The 18292-nt window shown below is 43.0% G+C and overlaps 3 protein-coding genes across 3 annotated transcripts; 2 read left to right on the top strand and 1 right to left on the bottom strand.

Annotated features, from left to right (window-relative positions):
• Window positions 1–1185: 1185 nt before the first annotated feature.
• LOC115768525 (sex-lethal homolog) lies at window positions 1186–4577 on the top strand. Its single transcript, XM_030713116.1, has 4 exons — window positions 1186–1599; window positions 1798–1905; window positions 2027–2208; window positions 3854–4577. The coding sequence occupies exons 1-4, from the start codon at window positions 1192–1194 to the stop codon at window positions 4410–4412; spliced, it is 1257 nt and encodes a 418-aa protein (XP_030568976.1). The 5' UTR covers window positions 1186–1191; the 3' UTR covers window positions 4413–4577.
• A 4343-nt stretch (window positions 4578–8920) lies between these two features.
• On the top strand, window positions 8921–15299 carry LOC115768505 (5'-AMP-activated protein kinase catalytic subunit alpha-2). The gene is made up of 2 exons (XM_030713090.1): window positions 8921–9771; window positions 13180–15299. Exons 1-2 carry the CDS (start codon window positions 9493–9495, stop codon window positions 14665–14667), a joined length of 1767 nt encoding a protein of 588 aa, XP_030568950.1. The 5' UTR covers window positions 8921–9492; the 3' UTR covers window positions 14668–15299.
• Window positions 15300–16010: 711 nt separating this feature from the next.
• Window positions 16011–17888, bottom strand: LOC115768500 (thioredoxin, mitochondrial). Its single transcript, XM_030713086.1, has 2 exons — window positions 17521–17888; window positions 16011–16918 (listed from the first exon to the last, which is right to left on the bottom strand). The coding sequence occupies exons 1-2, from the start codon at window positions 17707–17709 to the stop codon at window positions 16622–16624; spliced, it is 486 nt and encodes a 161-aa protein (XP_030568946.1). The 5' UTR covers window positions 17710–17888; the 3' UTR covers window positions 16011–16621.
• Window positions 17889–18292: the final 404 nt, after the last annotated feature.

The raw sequence follows: 18292 nt of genomic DNA, 5'->3' as shown, positions 1-18292 counted from the left end.
AATGCAAATGCGAGGCATTTACACATTTTTTTTCCTGTTAGCCACGGCTTTGCCATATACACATATATCAAATTTTTTTTTCTCCCGTCAAAGACTAGCTGTGTATATGTACGCGCGCGTGTGTGTGTGTGTGCGGTCAATTTTTGTGTTGGTATAGTTTTTTTTTTTTTCTTATTTTCTGCCCGCTGCGGCGGCGGCTTTTACTGCCGCTTCCACGCAATAGTTTTGCATTTGGCGTTTGTCGGCGCGGAGCGCCCCTTTTTGAGTGTGGTTGTGTCATAAATTTGTTAATTTAATGTTTTAACACGCCACAAGTGCACACACATACACACACACACACGCACACAGACGCTGTCCGTGCAGAAAAGCACGCATACAAACACAAAAGTGCAATCAAAGCCCAAATGGGAGCCGAATTAGCTGCTCCTTTTGCCTTTATGTTGTTGTTGTTGTTGTTTTTCGCTGCACTCGGAGCACTTCGTGGAATTTAGGTGCCTGGATCCGGGCCCGAGAGCCCGGATGCCGAGCTCGAGCTAGCAACAGCAGCCGCAGCCGAAGCCGAAGCCTGCAAAACGCGCAGCAACATGTACATAAAATACGTGCACTCGACACAATCCTGTCACAGTGACGTTCGAAAGTTTGCGCACGGCGGAGTGTGTCCGCCTGCTCGCTGCACTTGACAGATTTTGCACAGCAATTTTCAGCTTGGCTTTTTTTTTTTTTTTTTCATTTTTTCCTTTCTTTTTGTCTGACACAAGAAATCAAATTTATTCAACTTGCAGGCAACAAAAGGAAGCTAGAGCATAGTTGTAGGAAAAATTGAATCCCAACCCAATCATGCCCAAGCCGGACAGTAAAAAGCAAAGGGCCAAATATAAAACGGAGGAAGACGACGGCTCAGACATTGAAGACAAGGTAAATGCAAATTTCCCAATCCCAAACTCTCGAATATAACAAACATTGTATATGCTTTTTTACTAATTTTCTTATATATTTGTTCTTTTCATTTTTCTCTGCAAACAGAACTCGGACGATGCCGTAGAACAGGAGGTCGATAGCCAGCAAGGTGGCGAGGACATGGAGGCTGACAGCGATGATGACGATGATGACGACGACGATGATGACGAGGACGACGACGACGACGACGAGGACAAATCGGAGGACGAAGGCAACGACAACAAGAAACGGACAATGGACAAAAAACAACAGCAACAGCAGCAGCAGCAGAAACCACAACAGCAACTAGAACAATCTGATGATGACGACAGCGATGACTCCGAAGAGGACAACAATGAGCAGGACAACAACGCTAACAGCAACAGTGAACAGCAGCAGCAACAGCAACCCCCACACCAGCAACAGCAGCAGCAGCAGCAACAACAACAGCAACAGCATCAACAGAACAAACAGAGCAACGCCAGCGGAGGTGCGGTCGCTGGCGCTGCTGCCGTCGCTGCCGCCACCGCTGCTGAGGATCGTACGAGTGCAACGAATCTGATCATCAACTATTTACCACAGGATATGACAGATCGTGAGTTGTACAATTTGTTCAGCAGTTGTGGCTCCATCAATACATGCAAAATTATGCGAGACTACAAGGTAAGCAAGTAGTGGGTGGCGGACGGGGCGGTTGATGTGGGGGGGGAGAGTAGCTCGCACGGATACCGTGTGCCTGTCCCTGTCCCTGTCCCTGTCGCACATTGTAATTAAATAGATACACACACACATAATGCAAGCGCATGTTATCAGCATGCATCTCGCTCTATTTGGCTAACAGTTGTCATCTCTTTTTCGCAGACCGGATACAGCTTTGGCTATGGCTTCGTTGACTACAACTCGGAGGCAGACTCCGAGGACGCGATACTAAAACTCAATGGATTCTATGTGCGCAATAAGCGCTTGAAGGTGCGTGGACACACAACAACAAGAACGTTGCACAATTAAAACAAACACTTGTCATTTGAATTCAACTGTTGATTACTTTATACTGATGTGTTTTTCTTTTTTTTTGTTTTTCGTATGGCAGGTATCTTATGCACGACCCGGCGGGCAATCGATCAAGGACACCAACCTGTACGTGATCAATCTATCCCGCAACATCAACGATGATCAGCTGGATCGGATATTCTCCCCATACGGCTTGATCGTCCAACGTAACATCTTGCGGGACAAGCTAACAGGTCGCCCACGGGGCGTAGCATTTGTACGGTAAGTCGAGACATTCAAATCAAATGAAATATACTAGAATATGTAGCTTATTTAATCATAAAATATCGTACACATATTGAAAACCCCATTTGAACTGTCAAGAAAAGTGATTTGTTTAAGAAAATGTTAAAATCAGCACACTGTTAAGTGAAAATGTTATGCATTTGTATGTTAACAGCAATGTTAATGTGCATTCAGATCGCTGTTAATTTGCATTCAGAGCGCTGTTAATTTAAGCTGTGTATACTTAGTGCTGGCTATGAAAAATACAGAGGAAGAGTAAGAAAAGTGACGTCCGAAATGGTCAATTGTGCCTGGGGCTCCCTAAGACTAAGAGCAAGCTACCTGGTGAAAGCAGGCATTACTCTTGCTCCTCAATGAGAGGAGCCCTATTTCCAAATGTTTGCTCCCATTCGATAGATTAGCTGCACATTTACGGACATTACGTTTCTCTTTACACAACATTTAGTGCAGATAATAATTCGACTGAGTGTTGCAGAGGCGGCTAGTAGCAGGAGGGGTCAGTGCGCACCTGAGCTTCGCGAAGTTCTCTGGCTGGCCAACTAAACTAGAAAAACTCTTTAAATAATTTATAGTGCGCAGAATTAAGACCTATATCATACAAAAACTACAAGTATATTGTTCAAAAAAAGTTCGTTTTTAGAAACCGAATCTTTCTCGGGAATAATGTAGAACAATGTTGATAAGATTATGCTCCTATGAGTATATAAGCATTGCTAGATGGAGCTTTCAGGAGATATCTCACTCCTCTGTCAGCTATGGAATATATATTGATGCGATCCGTTCCGATTTCGACATATGCACGGACTTCTATGCAAACTTTTATAACGATAGCTTTAAAACTTGAAGATATGTTTGCATTAAATGCCAAAGGAATATTGTTTTAAGAAAACTCATCGGTTGATAGTGATTAGGAGCATAAGAGGACGAGGATTCGTGAGGCTTTAAATAATGCTTGCTGCATGGAGCAGAGGCCCAGCTATGAGGGATTGGACTGGGATAAGAAATACGCAGCAACAGGCAGAATTTCCATACATTTTAGCATACCTATCCATTATTTGTCCAAGTGTTTCGACCTGTTCTCTTCAGTCATGCTTAAAAGTAAAAGACCTTAACTCATTTGTTGTCTTACACCTCAGACAACTATGTCTTACTGCATCTTGAAAGGACAATTATAGTCTTGAAAGAATATCTTAGTTCGATTTTTTTTTTGAACGCTTTCAAAGCATCAAAAAAGTGAAATTTTCTGCCTCTAGGCGCATCTACTTTACGGGAACCTGCTTGCCATGTTCTTCGGTTGCATTAAAAACAACATTTCAAATTAACCAGAAATTATCCTAACGATTTGCCTTGTATTAAATTTTTCTTTCTTCTAAACTTTTTAATATTTATTATTATCTTCCCAATAAAGAAATTTGTATTTTAAAAGGCATTTTTAATATATTTACAATATGCTTGCATTTACAGGAAACTAACATTAACATGTTAAGCCTAACATAGGCTTAACATTGCAGATAGTGTAAACTTCATGTTAATTTCTTAAGTTTATTGATATTAGTTTTTATTTCTTGCCTAAACCATTCGATGTGCATTTAATTTCAACTCTCCCCCTCTCTCCGTGCAGTTACAACAAGCGCGAGGAGGCGCAGGAAGCAATCAAGGCCCTCAACAATACGGTGCCCGAGGGCGGCTCACAGCCAATCTGGGTGCGGCTGGCGGAGGAGCACGGCAAGGCGAAGGCTGCGCAATTTATGTCACAAATTGCCGGCGGTCCGCACATGGGCCCACCGCAGCAACAGCCGCCGCCCCATCACATGAATCCCCACATGCAGCAGCAGCAGCAGGCGCACCAGCATCATTCGCACCACCAGCAACAGCAGCAGATGCATCATCAGCACCATCAGCAGCAGCAACAGCAGCAGCAACATCATCATCATCATCACAGTTTGCCACCACCGCCACCGCATCACATGCAACAGTTGCATCATCATCCGCACGGAGGAGGAGTAGGAGGTGGCGGCGGGATCGGTGTCGGTGTCGGCGTCGGTCTGCCACAGCCGATGCACGGCGGTGGCGGGGGCGGCGGCGTCGGCTATCACCATATGGCACACAGAGGTAGATCAAATAGAACAACACGATCTCAAAAACCGCATCCATATAACCATGCACAGAAATTTATTTAAAACAAAATTAATTTCTTTACACAATATTAGCTGCATCTCACAGGTGAAGTGTTCATGCTGCCATTGCCTATCAGAATATTGCCAATGCCCCGACCACAAGCACTGCAGCGGCGGCAGCAGCAGCAGCCGCAGCAGCACCGCCGCCAGCAGCAACAGCTGTGCGACGGCAAAAGCGTTGCAGCTGCAACTGCAGCGGCGCCCACGGCGGCGGCAGCAGCAGCAGCCACAACGGCGGCGGCGGCGGCAATGGCCAACAGCAACAACAACAGCACAACAGCAACGGCAGCATCAACAACAGTAACAGCAAATACAGTAATTCAACCACAACAGCAACAGCAACAACATCATCAGCAGCAGCAGCAGCAACAGTCATTAATGCAACTGCAACAACAACAACTTTAGCTGCAGCTATAAACAGCAACAGCGACAATGCTGCAACAGCCACAGCAATTGCAACAGCAACTGCAACAGCAACTGCACTGGCAGCAGCAACAACCCTTACAGCGACTGCAATTGAAACAGCAGCAGCAACAACAACAACGACATCAGCAGCGTTGACAGTTGCAACAACTTTAGCTGCAACAATACCCGCAACGACAACAACAACAACAACAACGAGCTATATCACGAATGCAAACAGAGTTGCCACCGCCAATGCGTCTGCAAATGCAACATCAGCAACAGCAACACTGCTGCAACAGCAGAGATTGCTGCGACCGCTGGAACTGCCACGAGCTCAGCAACTCCAACAACGGCCACAGCAGCAACAACAAATGCCACAACGGCCACAGCAGCAGCAACAACAGCCGCAGCAGCAACAACGGCCACAGCAACAATTGCAACAACGGCCACAGCAGCAGCAACAGTTGCCCCCACAGATGCAACAACGGCCCCAACAGCAACAGCAAAGGCCACAGCAGCAGCAACAACGGCCGCAGCTGCACCAACAATGGCCACAGGTACAGCAACAACGGCCACAGCAGCTGCAACAACGGCCACAGCAGCAGCAACAACAACGGCACCAACAGATGCAACAACGGCCGCAACGCCAACAATTGGCACAAAGGCCACAGCTACAGCAACAGCGGCCCCAACATCAGCAACAAAGACCACAACATATGCAACAATGGCCCCAACAGCATCTACAACGGCCCCAACAGCGGCAACAGAGGCCGCAGCTGCACCAACAACGACCACAACGGCCGCAGCAGCAACAACAAAGGCCGCAGTTTCATCAACAACGGCCACAGTTTTATCAACCACGGCCACAGCTGCACCAATATCGGCCACAACAGCAACAGCCGCAAATGCCACAATTTCAGCAAGAAGTGCCACAAAGTTCACCGCAAATGCCACAATTTCAACAGGAAATGCCACAATATACCCCGCAAATGCCACAATATCCACCACAAATGCCACAATATCCACCACAAATGCCACAAAATCCACCGCAAATGCCACAAAATCCACCGCAAATGCCACAAAATCCACCACAAATGCCACAACAGCAACAACAACCGCAACAACCGATGAACATGCAACCTTTACCGTTGTCGGGCTTGCAACCAATTTATGCATTTGATAGCAATGGCTATTTAACGCCCACACCGTACGCTTTGGCGCCCGCCCATTATGCGGCGCTGCCGTATGCTGTGGTGCCCTATGCGACAACAACAACGACGACAACAACGACAACAACATCGGTTCATGGTGGCAGCTGTGTCTATTATCATTATGCGAATGCCAGCTATGTGAATAGCATTAACTATTACGATCACAATACTGGCCAGATGTGCATCATGGGCGTGGTCTATGTGGCATACAAGCGCAGCAACAGTCCCGAGGCGGCGGCAGCAATTGCACGGGCGCAAGCCCAGGCCCAGGCTTTTGCCATGGCCCAGGCGGCGGCGGCAGCAGCAGCGGCGGCTGCAGCGGAGGAGGAAGTAGAATATGAGGAGTATGTGGAGGAAGAGGAGCAGTATGAGCCGGCGGAGGAGGAGGAGGAGGAGTATGAGAATGAGGTGGAGCATGATCAAGAGGAGGAGGAGCATGATCAAGAGGAGGAGGAGGAGGCGGAGCAGGAGCAGCAGTTGTTGCAGACGCACAGCGGACGCGGCGGCGGTGGCAGCTCGTAAAAAGCATCGAAAAAATAAGAGAAGATGAAAATACAAAACAAAAGAAAACTTAAACTTTTTTACCTATTTAATATATATATAAGAATTGTTGTTGTTGTTGTTGTGTGTGTAAATCCCTTCCCCCCCTTCCCACAAAAAATGAATCCATGTGCTGAATGTAAAACAAAGAGAAACCCAAAACAAATGTATAGATGTACGATATACGCTATAGATCTATATATATAGATGTATATATCACATATATATATATCTATATATATATATATTTATATACAAATATGTGTGTATATGCCCAAAAAATATTTATATGCCAAACACAGAAGAGAACAAAAGCACGCAAAAAGTATATATATACAAGAAAACAAAACTGAAACAGAAAACGTTTTAGAAACATGTGGATACAGATCAAGAAAAAGGCTAACTACTATAAAAATACGTTTTGGGTTACGACATTACAAATTACAACAAAAGAAACTAAATTTATATATATGTACATATATATATATATATATATTGATATATATTTTTAAAAAACAAGAAACTGAGCTCGAAAGCAATTGACAGCAAAAGGAATTCGCAAAGAGCAGCAAAAATGCAAAATCAAAGCGAAGACGAACACAAAAGAAACAACAAGAGAAAACAACTTGCAAATACGTAACACACACACAAACACATACACACACACACACACACATACACACACGCACACACATTTGTGTTTAGCAATAATTATTGATTTAAATTTTTAATTGTTCAATTTGATCAACTAAAGCGAATTTTATATTTTGCCTGTGCCCAGGCACACACACACACACACACACACACACACACACACAACCTCTAAGGCACACACACCCAGACACACACACACACACACTCACACTCCAATTGCTATGAATTTGTATAAAAAAAAAAGGCAAAATAAACATTGATAAAATGCAACAAATTGTAGACTATGCGCAATTCAATGAATTTAAAAATATATATATATTTAAGTATATATATATATAGATATTGATAAATCGGATTACATAATATATGTATATACATACATGCTGCTAATATTTGTATTTGATGTAAAGATCTATTGATGTATTTTGATGTACAGCATACAAACTATGTGTCGTATGTGTGTTTGTGTGTGTGTTTACAAATGTGTCAATCATCAAGCTGATTGATGGAATCTACGAATTTGTTATGTGAGAAAACGCAAACAGAGCGAAAGTGAAAACAAAGTGAAAAAGATTAGCTAAAAAGCAAAAGAGAGTAAAATTACCTTTAAAGCAGAATCGATTTGATATACGGACTTTTTTTTTTTTTTTGAATAACTTTTAAAAACTAGTCTTATAGCATTATAATAGTTAAGACATTTTTTTGCGCAACAAAAAAGAAAACAAAAGATTTAAATTTAAAGAAATGAAAAAAAATATATAAAATACATGTACTAAAAATAATAATAAAACAAACTACAAAACAGAACACGAAATATTAGAGAATATGCTACAAATTTGTATATAGAAAAACCAATTTTTGTACCACTACGAAAAAGAAAGAGACAGCGAGAGAGAGAGAGAGAAAGTGATAGAGCCAGAACAGTTACAATAAAAACAAAATGGCGTCCGCACAGCATGTAACAGTTAGAAGCTAGTGCGTTTTTTGCACATGCTAATGAGCGAGATGGCAAGCATTGTAGGAAAGAGACAGATATATACATACATACATATATATATATATAGTTAATGTCGGGCCAGGTACAGTCAGACAAGAAATGGGGGCTTATAAAACTAAGTTTTAAGTATGCGTGTACTCTAAGTAAATTGTATGTAAAATGTAATGGATAATAATGTTTTTTGTTCGTTTCGAATAGTTGAAATTGTACATTAGCAGCAGCTGCATAGAACAAGATGAACTTTCTACAGGTTATATATAATATTGTCGTCGCAACTGAAGCGTAACTGAAATCCATATTAATATATATATATATACATAAACTTATATATATATATATATCTTTATATATATATCTACATAAATGTATACAATACAATTGTTTATTTACAAGCAAAACTTTGATGGTCGGTCAATATTGTCTAGTATACTACAAAAAAAAAAAAAGAAAAGAAAACTGAATCAAGGTTTATAAATGGCAAATTGATGTATGTATTATTTTGCATGTGTCAAACCGAAACTACTACAAGTATGTGTAATAAATGTGTTTCAAACCAACAATAATAACGCATTTTTTGTGTTCATTTAAAACTTTAGTTTTGGCCGGGACTCATTCAAATTGCGCGCTTTTTTGAGCAATGTTAATGCGGCTGTTAATAACATGGGCGGCGCTGTTATTAACATGCCAGTGTTAGCAATACCAGTGACGGGCGTATGGCCACACTGGCTGACATTGGAAAATACCGTGTGGAAAAATACCAGCACCGATTCCAATAAAGGCAATTAGCGCAAAAAAATAAAGAAAAACTAAAGCAACGGAAAAACAATAGCAGGACGACACAAATCCGACACCAGAAACGTGAGTTCGATTTTGATGATATACAAGTGCTGAGCCAGCAGCAGCACCAGCATTGTGCACACACAGACGGAACGAGTGCGTGCAATCGGAGACAACGCAACGCAGAGACTGGCAGACGACGACGACGACGGCCAATTTATTTAGCCAATGCCTTGAAACGGAATACGCAATAAATTGTTCGACGGCGACGACCTTGCCCATTGTTGAGGATTGTTGAGGCGGGCATTGCGTGGCGCGCGTCAAGCGCCAGACAACCAAGCCCCAAAAGCAAAGGACAATTCCAAGGCAAATTGCATTGGCCAGGCAACAACAACAACAACAACAACAACAACAACAGCAACAAGAGGAGGAAAGAGAAGGCAACAACGATAACGATAACGCTACCGATTAACGATAACGGCAGCTGCTGCATCCAAAGATGCCACAGTTGAGGGCCGCTGCCGCTGAGGCGGCCGCTGCTGGCGGCGCCGGCGCCCAGCCGCTGGTCAAGATTGGCCACTATCTGTTAGGCGCAACGCTGGGCACCGGCACCTTTGGCAAGGTGAAGATCGGCGAGCATCAGATCACACGTCTGAAGGTCGCCGTCAAGATACTCAATCGCCAGAAGATCAAGAGTCTGGATGTTGTCTCCAAAATCAAGCGGGAGATACAAAATCTAAAGCTCTTCCGTCATCCGCACATCATCAAGCTGTACCAGGTGAGCAAATCCGGCGCCAACACCGACCCCCCCCCCCCCCCCCCCCCCCCCCCCATACCCGCACCCACTCCCGCCCCTCAGCTAGCCAATGTTGGGCGCATGTTGCCGTGTCACGTAGCCGCAAACATGAAATTCGACGAGCCCTAAATAAGCACATTTATGCATTCCTTATTATTTACTTAGCCTTCACAAGCTGTGCGTAAACAAGTGCCAAATGCAGCAATGCGACTCGACCGACTGCCAGATACCCTGCACGTTGGCGGGCTGCAAAAAGCATGCCATGGCATGGGCGTGGTCACTGTGATTCCAAAACTGTGAAAGTCATAGCTGATGGTAAAGATTGCGTCCAACTTCCCAGAACTTGGCAGCACTCTGCAGCTATGGCTTTCAAACTGTGGCAACTAACAGTTTCTGCAGCTGCAGAGGACGCTAAAGTGAACCCGACTGGCCTTTTTCTGCCTTGGCTGATTCTCAAACTGTAGAAGAGGTGCTAGAGTGGACCTCCTTTAAAGCAGTTTATATTCAATTATGTGACCCCTAATATATCACAGATCCTAGTAATTGCTGTGCTTGCAGCATTCAACCCGTAACTGTAACATCCTGAACTTGGCAGCACTTTAAAAGTTATGGCTTTCAAACTGTGGAAAACAACAGTTTATGCAACTGAAGAGAAGGCTAGAGTGGACCTGACGGGCTAATCTCTAGCTTGATTCTTTAAGCAGCTCATATCAAGTTAAGTGACTCTGAAACTGTAAGCCCATCTATTGTTCATAGATCCTGGTAGCATTCACGAGGTCAACAGTTAATTGCACAAATTCGCTGATTCTGAAACTGTAACTTCTTAAAATTGGCAGCACTCTAAAAGCTGTAGCCTTCAAACTGTGGCATAAACAATTTATGCGAATCAAGAAGAGGTCTAGAGTAGATCTGCTTTTTTAAGCATCTCAAACTCAGTTTGGTGACTGTAAAACTGTAAAGCTGGTCTTTACAAAAGATTATGAGTATGCTAAAAGATATAGAAGAAACTCATTCACACAATTACTTTCAAACTGTTGGCTTCAAAACTGTGATCTACCGTAAACAAAGAAACTAATCAGCTGCATAACATTTCACTTGACGACTTTCAAACTGTGAACATAAAAGGTGAGCTCTTAAAACTGGCATTTGTAGAATGTGGTTCCACAATAGTTTATTTATCTTTCTCTTTCCAAATAGATCATGAGAAGTTAGCGAAAGAGTACACAGGCGCAATGGCTCTCAAACTGTGACTGTAAAGCAGGCCTGGTTCACGAAATGGCTCCAAAACTGTGAGATACATAGAAACGCATGAAAACGGCAGACTAAATGAACCAAGCTACCCTATTTTGCTTCGCTCTGGGCACAGGGTATTCGAACTAATCGTTCATTCTTGTGAGATTCGGCAGTTAAACAAGAAATATCTCTGGGACTGTGCAGCACATGCAACAGAAATCGTTGAGACTATCGAAATGCATATACCCTGTATTTGTTGTTGTTGTTGTTGTTATTGGGCATACTAAGCCCATACTTTGTTGTCAACGGAATCCGCTCTTAAGTGGCATTCGATATGCAGCTGTGCGAGCAATTGCGATCGTTTATTTTTCTGCGAATCAATTTGTAATCAATTCCGGAGAGACGTCGCCCCGCACGCCTAGGCAAATCGTACAGCAACTATTAAATGCATATTTAACCTACTTAAATGTTTATGCACATGTGCACAAACAACATAAACATAAACAATATAGATGGAAGCCAAGTCTCAGGCCGGCGGTTGAACAGTTCGCATCGAGTTTACGCTCACAACACAAACTGAATCTTTGCTTGGATATTAAACTTCATCACAGAACTATCTTCACGGACAAAAAAAGCTTTGAATAGGCTCCCAATGAAGATAAGACTCGGTTCCCAATGAAGATAAGACTCGGTTCCCATTGAAGATATGACTTAGACTTCTATGCCTTGAATTTCTTTTAGAGATAGCTTTGATATGCTTCTTTGGCCAAGCCTTTGCCAATTATGTCAAATGTAAACCTAGATAAATTGTTAGTCTAATCTAAATTGAGAAAGGGGTAGATTAGGCTATTCAATGTCAGCATTAACCGGCTTTGTTCGGTCAATACAATTTAAACCTTGAATATGTTTATGCTTTTCTATATATATATTTATATATATTCCTGATCAAGCTAATGCGCTACGAAAGCTAGAGACCTGACACTTGAATATATATATTCCACTTAACCAAACCCACATCGAGCTTAACATTTCCTGTCGATATCTCCTCCACTTTACATAATATCGATAAATATAGATTTTGGTACTTTGCTTTTTGAGCATAACTCGAGAACTGTCAGATTGTTATGCAGGTTCTCGTCTAGTCTATTTAGATAAAGTATAATGTACAACTCTTTCCATTTGCCTTTAAAATTGTGAAAAATTGGGGAGAATTCTTCCTAAAGAAAAAGCCTTGCACTTTTAGCTCCCAAACAGGCTAAACCGATTGTAGCACGTTTTATCTGTTTACATTTTCAACAATTGTATATTTATATATATAATTAGCCGTTATACAACAGAAAACAACATTTGATATAGTCGCGGACAAGCCAGATGGTTTTCAATTATTATGGAAATGCGTTAGAAGCGAGTGAAGAGCTGCAGCTGCGACGTTTCCTTAACCAGAATCACGCACTTCTTCCTAAATTACTTTTATATCCCATTTATGCGATTGCTATAAGATTTGCAATGCATAAAGATGGCCATCAAATTTGAGAAATCGAAAATATTTTTGTTCAATCATGAAATTAAACTCATTTAGAGCTGTCAAGCAGATAATTCCCATTATTCTAGTAGTTAATTCCCTTTATTCTAGCAGATAATTACCATTATTCTAGCAGCTAGTTCCCCTTATTCTAGGAGACAATTTTATTATAGGAGACAATTCCCTGTATTCTAGCAGATAATTCCCTTATTCCAGAAGATATTTCCCCTTATTCTAGCAGATAATTCCTTTTATTACAGCAAACAGTCCGCCCTGATTCAAGCAGGCAATTCCCATTATTCCAGCAGACAAATCCCTTTATTGTAACAGACATATCCCCTTATTCTAGCAGACAAATCCCTTTATTATAACAGACAATTCCCATTATTCTAGCAAACAAATCCCTTTATTGTAACAGACATATCCCCTTATTCTAGCAGTCAAATCCCTTTATTATAACAGGCATATCCCCTTATTCTAGCAGACTATTCCCATTATTCAAGCAGACAAATCCCCTTATTCTAGCAGACAAATCGCCTTATTCCCGCAGACAATTCCCATTATTCTAGCAAATTATTCCCCTTATGCGATTAAACCACTTGCTAATCGTTAAATCTCTCTTCTGTTTTTGCCAGGTCATCTCGACGCCCTCGGACATATTCATGATCATGGAGTATGTGAGCGGCGGGGAGCTGTTTGACTATATTGTGAAGCATGGCAAGCTGCAGGAGCATCAGGCGCGACGCTTCTTCCAGCAGATCATATCGGGCGTGGACTATTGCCACAGGCATATGATTGTCCATCGGGATCTGAAGCCGGAGAATCTGCTGCTCGATCACAATATGCACGTGAAGATCGCCGACTTTGGGCTGTCGAACATGATGCTCGACGGTGAATTCTTGCGCACATCGTGCGGCTCACCCAATTATGCGGCGCCCGAGGTGATATCCGGCAAATTGTATGCCGGACCCGAGGTGGACATCTGGTCGTGCGGCGTCATACTGTATGCCCTGCTATGCGGCACGCTGCCGTTCGATGATGAGCATGTGCCTTCGCTGTTTCGCAAAATCAAATCGGGCATTTTTCCCATACCGGAATATCTGAACAAGCAGGTGGTGAATTTGGTGTGCCAGATGCTGCAGGTGGATCCGCTGAAGCGTGCCACCATTGAGGAGATCAAGAAGCACGAGTGGTTCCAGAAGGATCTGCCCGCCTATTTGTTTCCCTCCTCCATCGAGCAGGACTCCAATGTCATCGATACGTACGCCGTGGCCGAGGTTTGCACCAAGTTCGGCGTCAAGGAGTCCGAGGTGCACAATTCCCTGCTCAGCGGCGATCCGCACGATCAGCTGGCCATTGCCTATCATCTGATCATTGACAACAAACGCTTCGCGGACGATGCGGCCACACAGATCAGCGAGATCAACAACTTTTTCGTAGCCGGCTCACCGCCGCCGCCCATGTCCCATTCGCCACACGAGCCTCGCTCCAGCGGCGCCGAGCCCTCCGCCACGGCTGTTGTCGGTCCAGGTGCTTCTGGCGCCGGCGGCGCTAGCGGAGGCACTGCAGCCAGCTCGGGCAGCGCCACGCCCAGCGGCGCGGGGAGCAGCGCTGCGCCCAGCATACGACCGCATCCGGAGCGCATAGCGCCGATGCGCGAACGCCAGCTGGCCATGTCCGTGCAGAATACGGGTGGAGCCGCCTTTCCCGAGAAGACGGCGCGCGGCGGCACGCCCATCAAGCGGGCCAAATGGCATCTGGGCATACGATCGCAGAGCAAACCGAACGACATCATGCTGGAGGTATATCGGGCCATGAAGGCGCTCAACTATGAGTGGAAGATCATCAATCCGTATCATGTGCGCGTCCGGCGCCAGAATGTCAAGACCGGTAAATTCTCGAAAATGTCGCTGCAGCTCTATCAGGTCGATCCGAAGAGCTATCTGCTTGACTTCAAATCGCTGACCAACGACGAGGTCGAACAGGGCGACGATGTCATCATGGAGAGCCTCACACCGCCCCCATTGAGCGTTAGCGGCGCCATGCCCCAGCAGGCGACGGGCCATCATACGATGGAGTTCTTTGAGATGTGCGCGGCGCTCATCATACAGCTGGCGCGCTAAGGCCACGCCTCAACCAAAATAACGCCCAACCCCCTCCCCCCCTTCCCACGTTTAAATTCTGCATACGCACGCCCATGGCATGGCGTCCAGATGAGCCACAAAGTGGACTCCAAAACCAATTTGGACGCCATCTCGTGTTAATATTATTCTTATTATTACTATTCTTATGCCTATTATTATTATTATTATATATATATATATACCCCTGCTCCAGCCCGCCCGTACCCAGCCAAGATTTGTTTTCCCTAGTTTAAATTGTGTTGCTACGATTTTTGATGTCCTTAGCGTGTTTTGAATCCTTGATATTGATTTGTTTACTTTTTATGTTTTTTCTTTTTGTAATATTTTACATTATTTTATATTATGCTAAACAAATTGTATTTAATATGATTACATCAAGTTGCAATAATCCCCTTTAAGCCAATTTATTTTTGAACCCTTCATATATATATATATATATATATATATATATATATTTTTTACAGGCCGTTGCTTTTTACGCCTCTTGTTGAAATCTTTTTTGTTTTCTATTTTATTTTTTTTTAAATGTATAAGGCATAGCTAAATTACAGAAGCTTATGGCAAACAAATTCGTTATTTTGAACTGTAACAAGACAAAAAGTGGAACTAAATATACAATATATCCATATATATATATATGAATATATATACAAACATCGAGTTGCCAGCAAAAATGTTGAACAATTTGTTTCTCTACATACCCTAAGCGCAGCTAACAAAAGGGGTATAATGGCCTGTGCACAGGCAGCAGTACATATATATATGTCTATATAGATTCTGCATCAGAAGGAGCAGCTGAGTCAAGCCACAACTTAAAAAGCTAAAGACTTCAATTTCTAAACATATATATGCATATAGCCATAGATCGTGATATCGATTTTTTACAGGGAATATAGTTTGGAATTTAGTCCAATTCACTTTCTGGACATCTCCAGCTAAAGGCAGAGCCCTGCGACTTGGTCTATCAAATATTCAACTATAACAAGTAAGAGGTTCTAGTCGGGAGCTCCCCCCTGAACCCTCTTCTTCCAACATCAAATGCATATATATATTCTATTTTAGATGCTATATGTCAAGTTTGGTGGCTCTAGCTATTATTATTTACCAAAATTGCCCAAAAAACAGGATATCGACATCGATTTTTATCGATTGCTTGGAAACGGGGCAAGTTATCGATTATCGGAAGCAAACTCGATCTGCGCGAGAACTAGGAGCATCTACATCTAGGAGCATTCCTGTCCTTAGCTCTTATAGGTTCCGAGATCCTTGCGTTCATACATACGGACAGACGGACGGACAGACAGACATGGCTAGATCAACTCGGCTATTGGTGCTGATCAAGAATATATATACTTTATGGGGTCGGAGAAGCTTCCTTCTGCCTGTTATTACGTAAGCTCTATGGTTATTTGGCATACAATTGCAATATTTGTTTATGTTTAATAACAATTTAATTTCTTTGCTAACGACATTTGATTAATATAAATATACAGAATCTGCTAGCAACTATTAAAGAAAAGAAACACACACACAATACTAAGGCGTTGAAATTTGAAGTCTTACATTAGATGGTTAGCTTACTAACTAAGTAGCAGTAACTAACTAATGCGCATTTAACTATATAGTATTATTAAGGAGTTTAGTTATTGCCATAGCTTACAGACTGGCCGTGACTCGAGAAAGCGAGCCGCAAGGTTTACTGAGCAATATGCTTGACGGCCTATTGCGATATACATATATATCAATCAATCAATCAATTATTATCGTAATCATAATTTTCCCGCCCCGCCGTCACCCGCTGTGCCGTGCACCAATTAAATTCTTAAGGCCGCAAAATACAATAATATCTAAGCAAGAGGAGCTACTGCTATTTCTCCCCCTCCTCCTCCTGCTGCTACTGCTACTTCTCCTCCTGCTGCTGCTGCAGTTGAAGCTACTGATTCTGCTGCTGCTTGCGCTTGAGCTTGTCGATGAGGGTCTCTATGCTGTTGGCATCCACCAGGCCGATGAACTTGTCCACGACGACGCCGTTGCGAAAGGCCAGCACGGCGGGCACGGCCTTAACCTCAAACGTTTCCACCAAATCCAGATTGGCCTCCACATCGATGATCGCCAAATCGATTTCATTCGAATTCTCCAATAGCTCCAGCATTTTGGGCGTGAGTATTTTGCAGGGATCGCACCATTCCGCATGAAAGTTCACAATTACCGGATTGTCGCTGTTTATGACCTAACGGTGAAAAACAATCACAATTTAATAACAACAACAACACCATTATCTTTATGTATTTTGGATAGTGAAGCCGAACGATTCTGACTTATTTGCATACACGCGCATACGCACAAACAACTTGATGAAGTGTTGCTAGTCGACTAGCGGATACCCTGTACTGAAATATATGCGCTTTTCAACTTTTTTACAACTTTCAATTTGTAAACATGTTTTTTTTTCTCCATATTTGTTTTAAAAGAAGAGGAAGAAGAAAATAACCAGTGTTTCCTTAAAAAAAATAAAGTGCCACTTTTGGTAAATTTGTGCCCGATTTGGCAACCAGCTGTTTAATCCAAGCGAGTGTGTATACACTTTTTTGTATTCCGTTATTTGTTTACAGGGTATCAGATGAGCCGCCAAATACGTACTCGCCATTGCCGAAATGCGTCACTGGTTACGGCCGGAACCGCTCACGTAGGCCAAACGGCCAACAACCAGTCGGATAGCCGCATGCCAAGCGCATTGCATAATGCTACGGCACTTGCATCCGTGTGTGAGTGAGCAAATGCAAGTGCATTCACATTTAAGTACAGGTAATTATGGTTGCTGATGGTGCTCACCTTCTGATCGAAATCGTAGTGATCCTTGATCACCAGCTTCTTGTGGAGCATGTGGGATTGTGAGAGGCATTTCTGTGTGGCTTTTGCCGCCTGTGGCGCCACTCGCTGGCAGCTGCTCTGGGCGCTGCTATTGATAAGGCAACAGGCCGCCAGACGTGGAGCGATGCCTTCCGCTGCGATTTTCAGCATTGTTGTAGGCAGCTACGTGTGCAAGCTGAAATCCTAATATAGCGTCGATTGTAAACGGATTCGTGTGCTGGACGTGGTCAGAAGTGCTGAAGACGCGACGATAAGATAATTAAATGTGTACAAATATTCACTGCTGTTTTCTATAAGGTACGATGGCGCAGCGGAGCGGGTGTCTGTGCGTTTGTCTGGCAAGGCTGCTCCTAAGTTGAGTGTTGCCAGCTATCTTAAATATGCTCATGCAGTTTACATGGCAGCGCTGCCTACAAGCGCCATTTTTGAATGCGAAATAAAAATAACCACAATTACTTTAATAAATAGCTCAAATTATGCTCTCCTCTTTTTTTTTTTTGCTTAAAATTAATGCATAATAGTAAAATGTAATAGTAGCCGAAAAGGCTGGCTGCAGAACAAAAAGACTTTTTTTTTAACAAAATGTGGCCACCCTTTTTATTTTGAGCAGCGCCTCACAATGCGTAATTTGTTTGTTTAATTCAGTCCTGTGTGCTCATTAAATTTGATTGACATGCAAACAAGAGTTATGGTCGTCAGAAGGATAATATCAACTATTATGTTATTTTTGAAA

This window comes from Drosophila novamexicana, unplaced genomic scaffold (genome assembly GCF_003285875.2).
Source record: "Drosophila novamexicana strain 15010-1031.04,08,12 unplaced genomic scaffold, DnovRS2.1 tig00001813-arrow-arrow-pilon, whole genome shotgun sequence".
NCBI lineage: Eukaryota > Metazoa > Arthropoda > Insecta > Diptera > Drosophilidae > Drosophila > Drosophila novamexicana.
The sequence above is the reverse complement of the archived record's forward strand: the minus strand, read 5'-3'. Positions and strand labels throughout refer to the sequence as shown.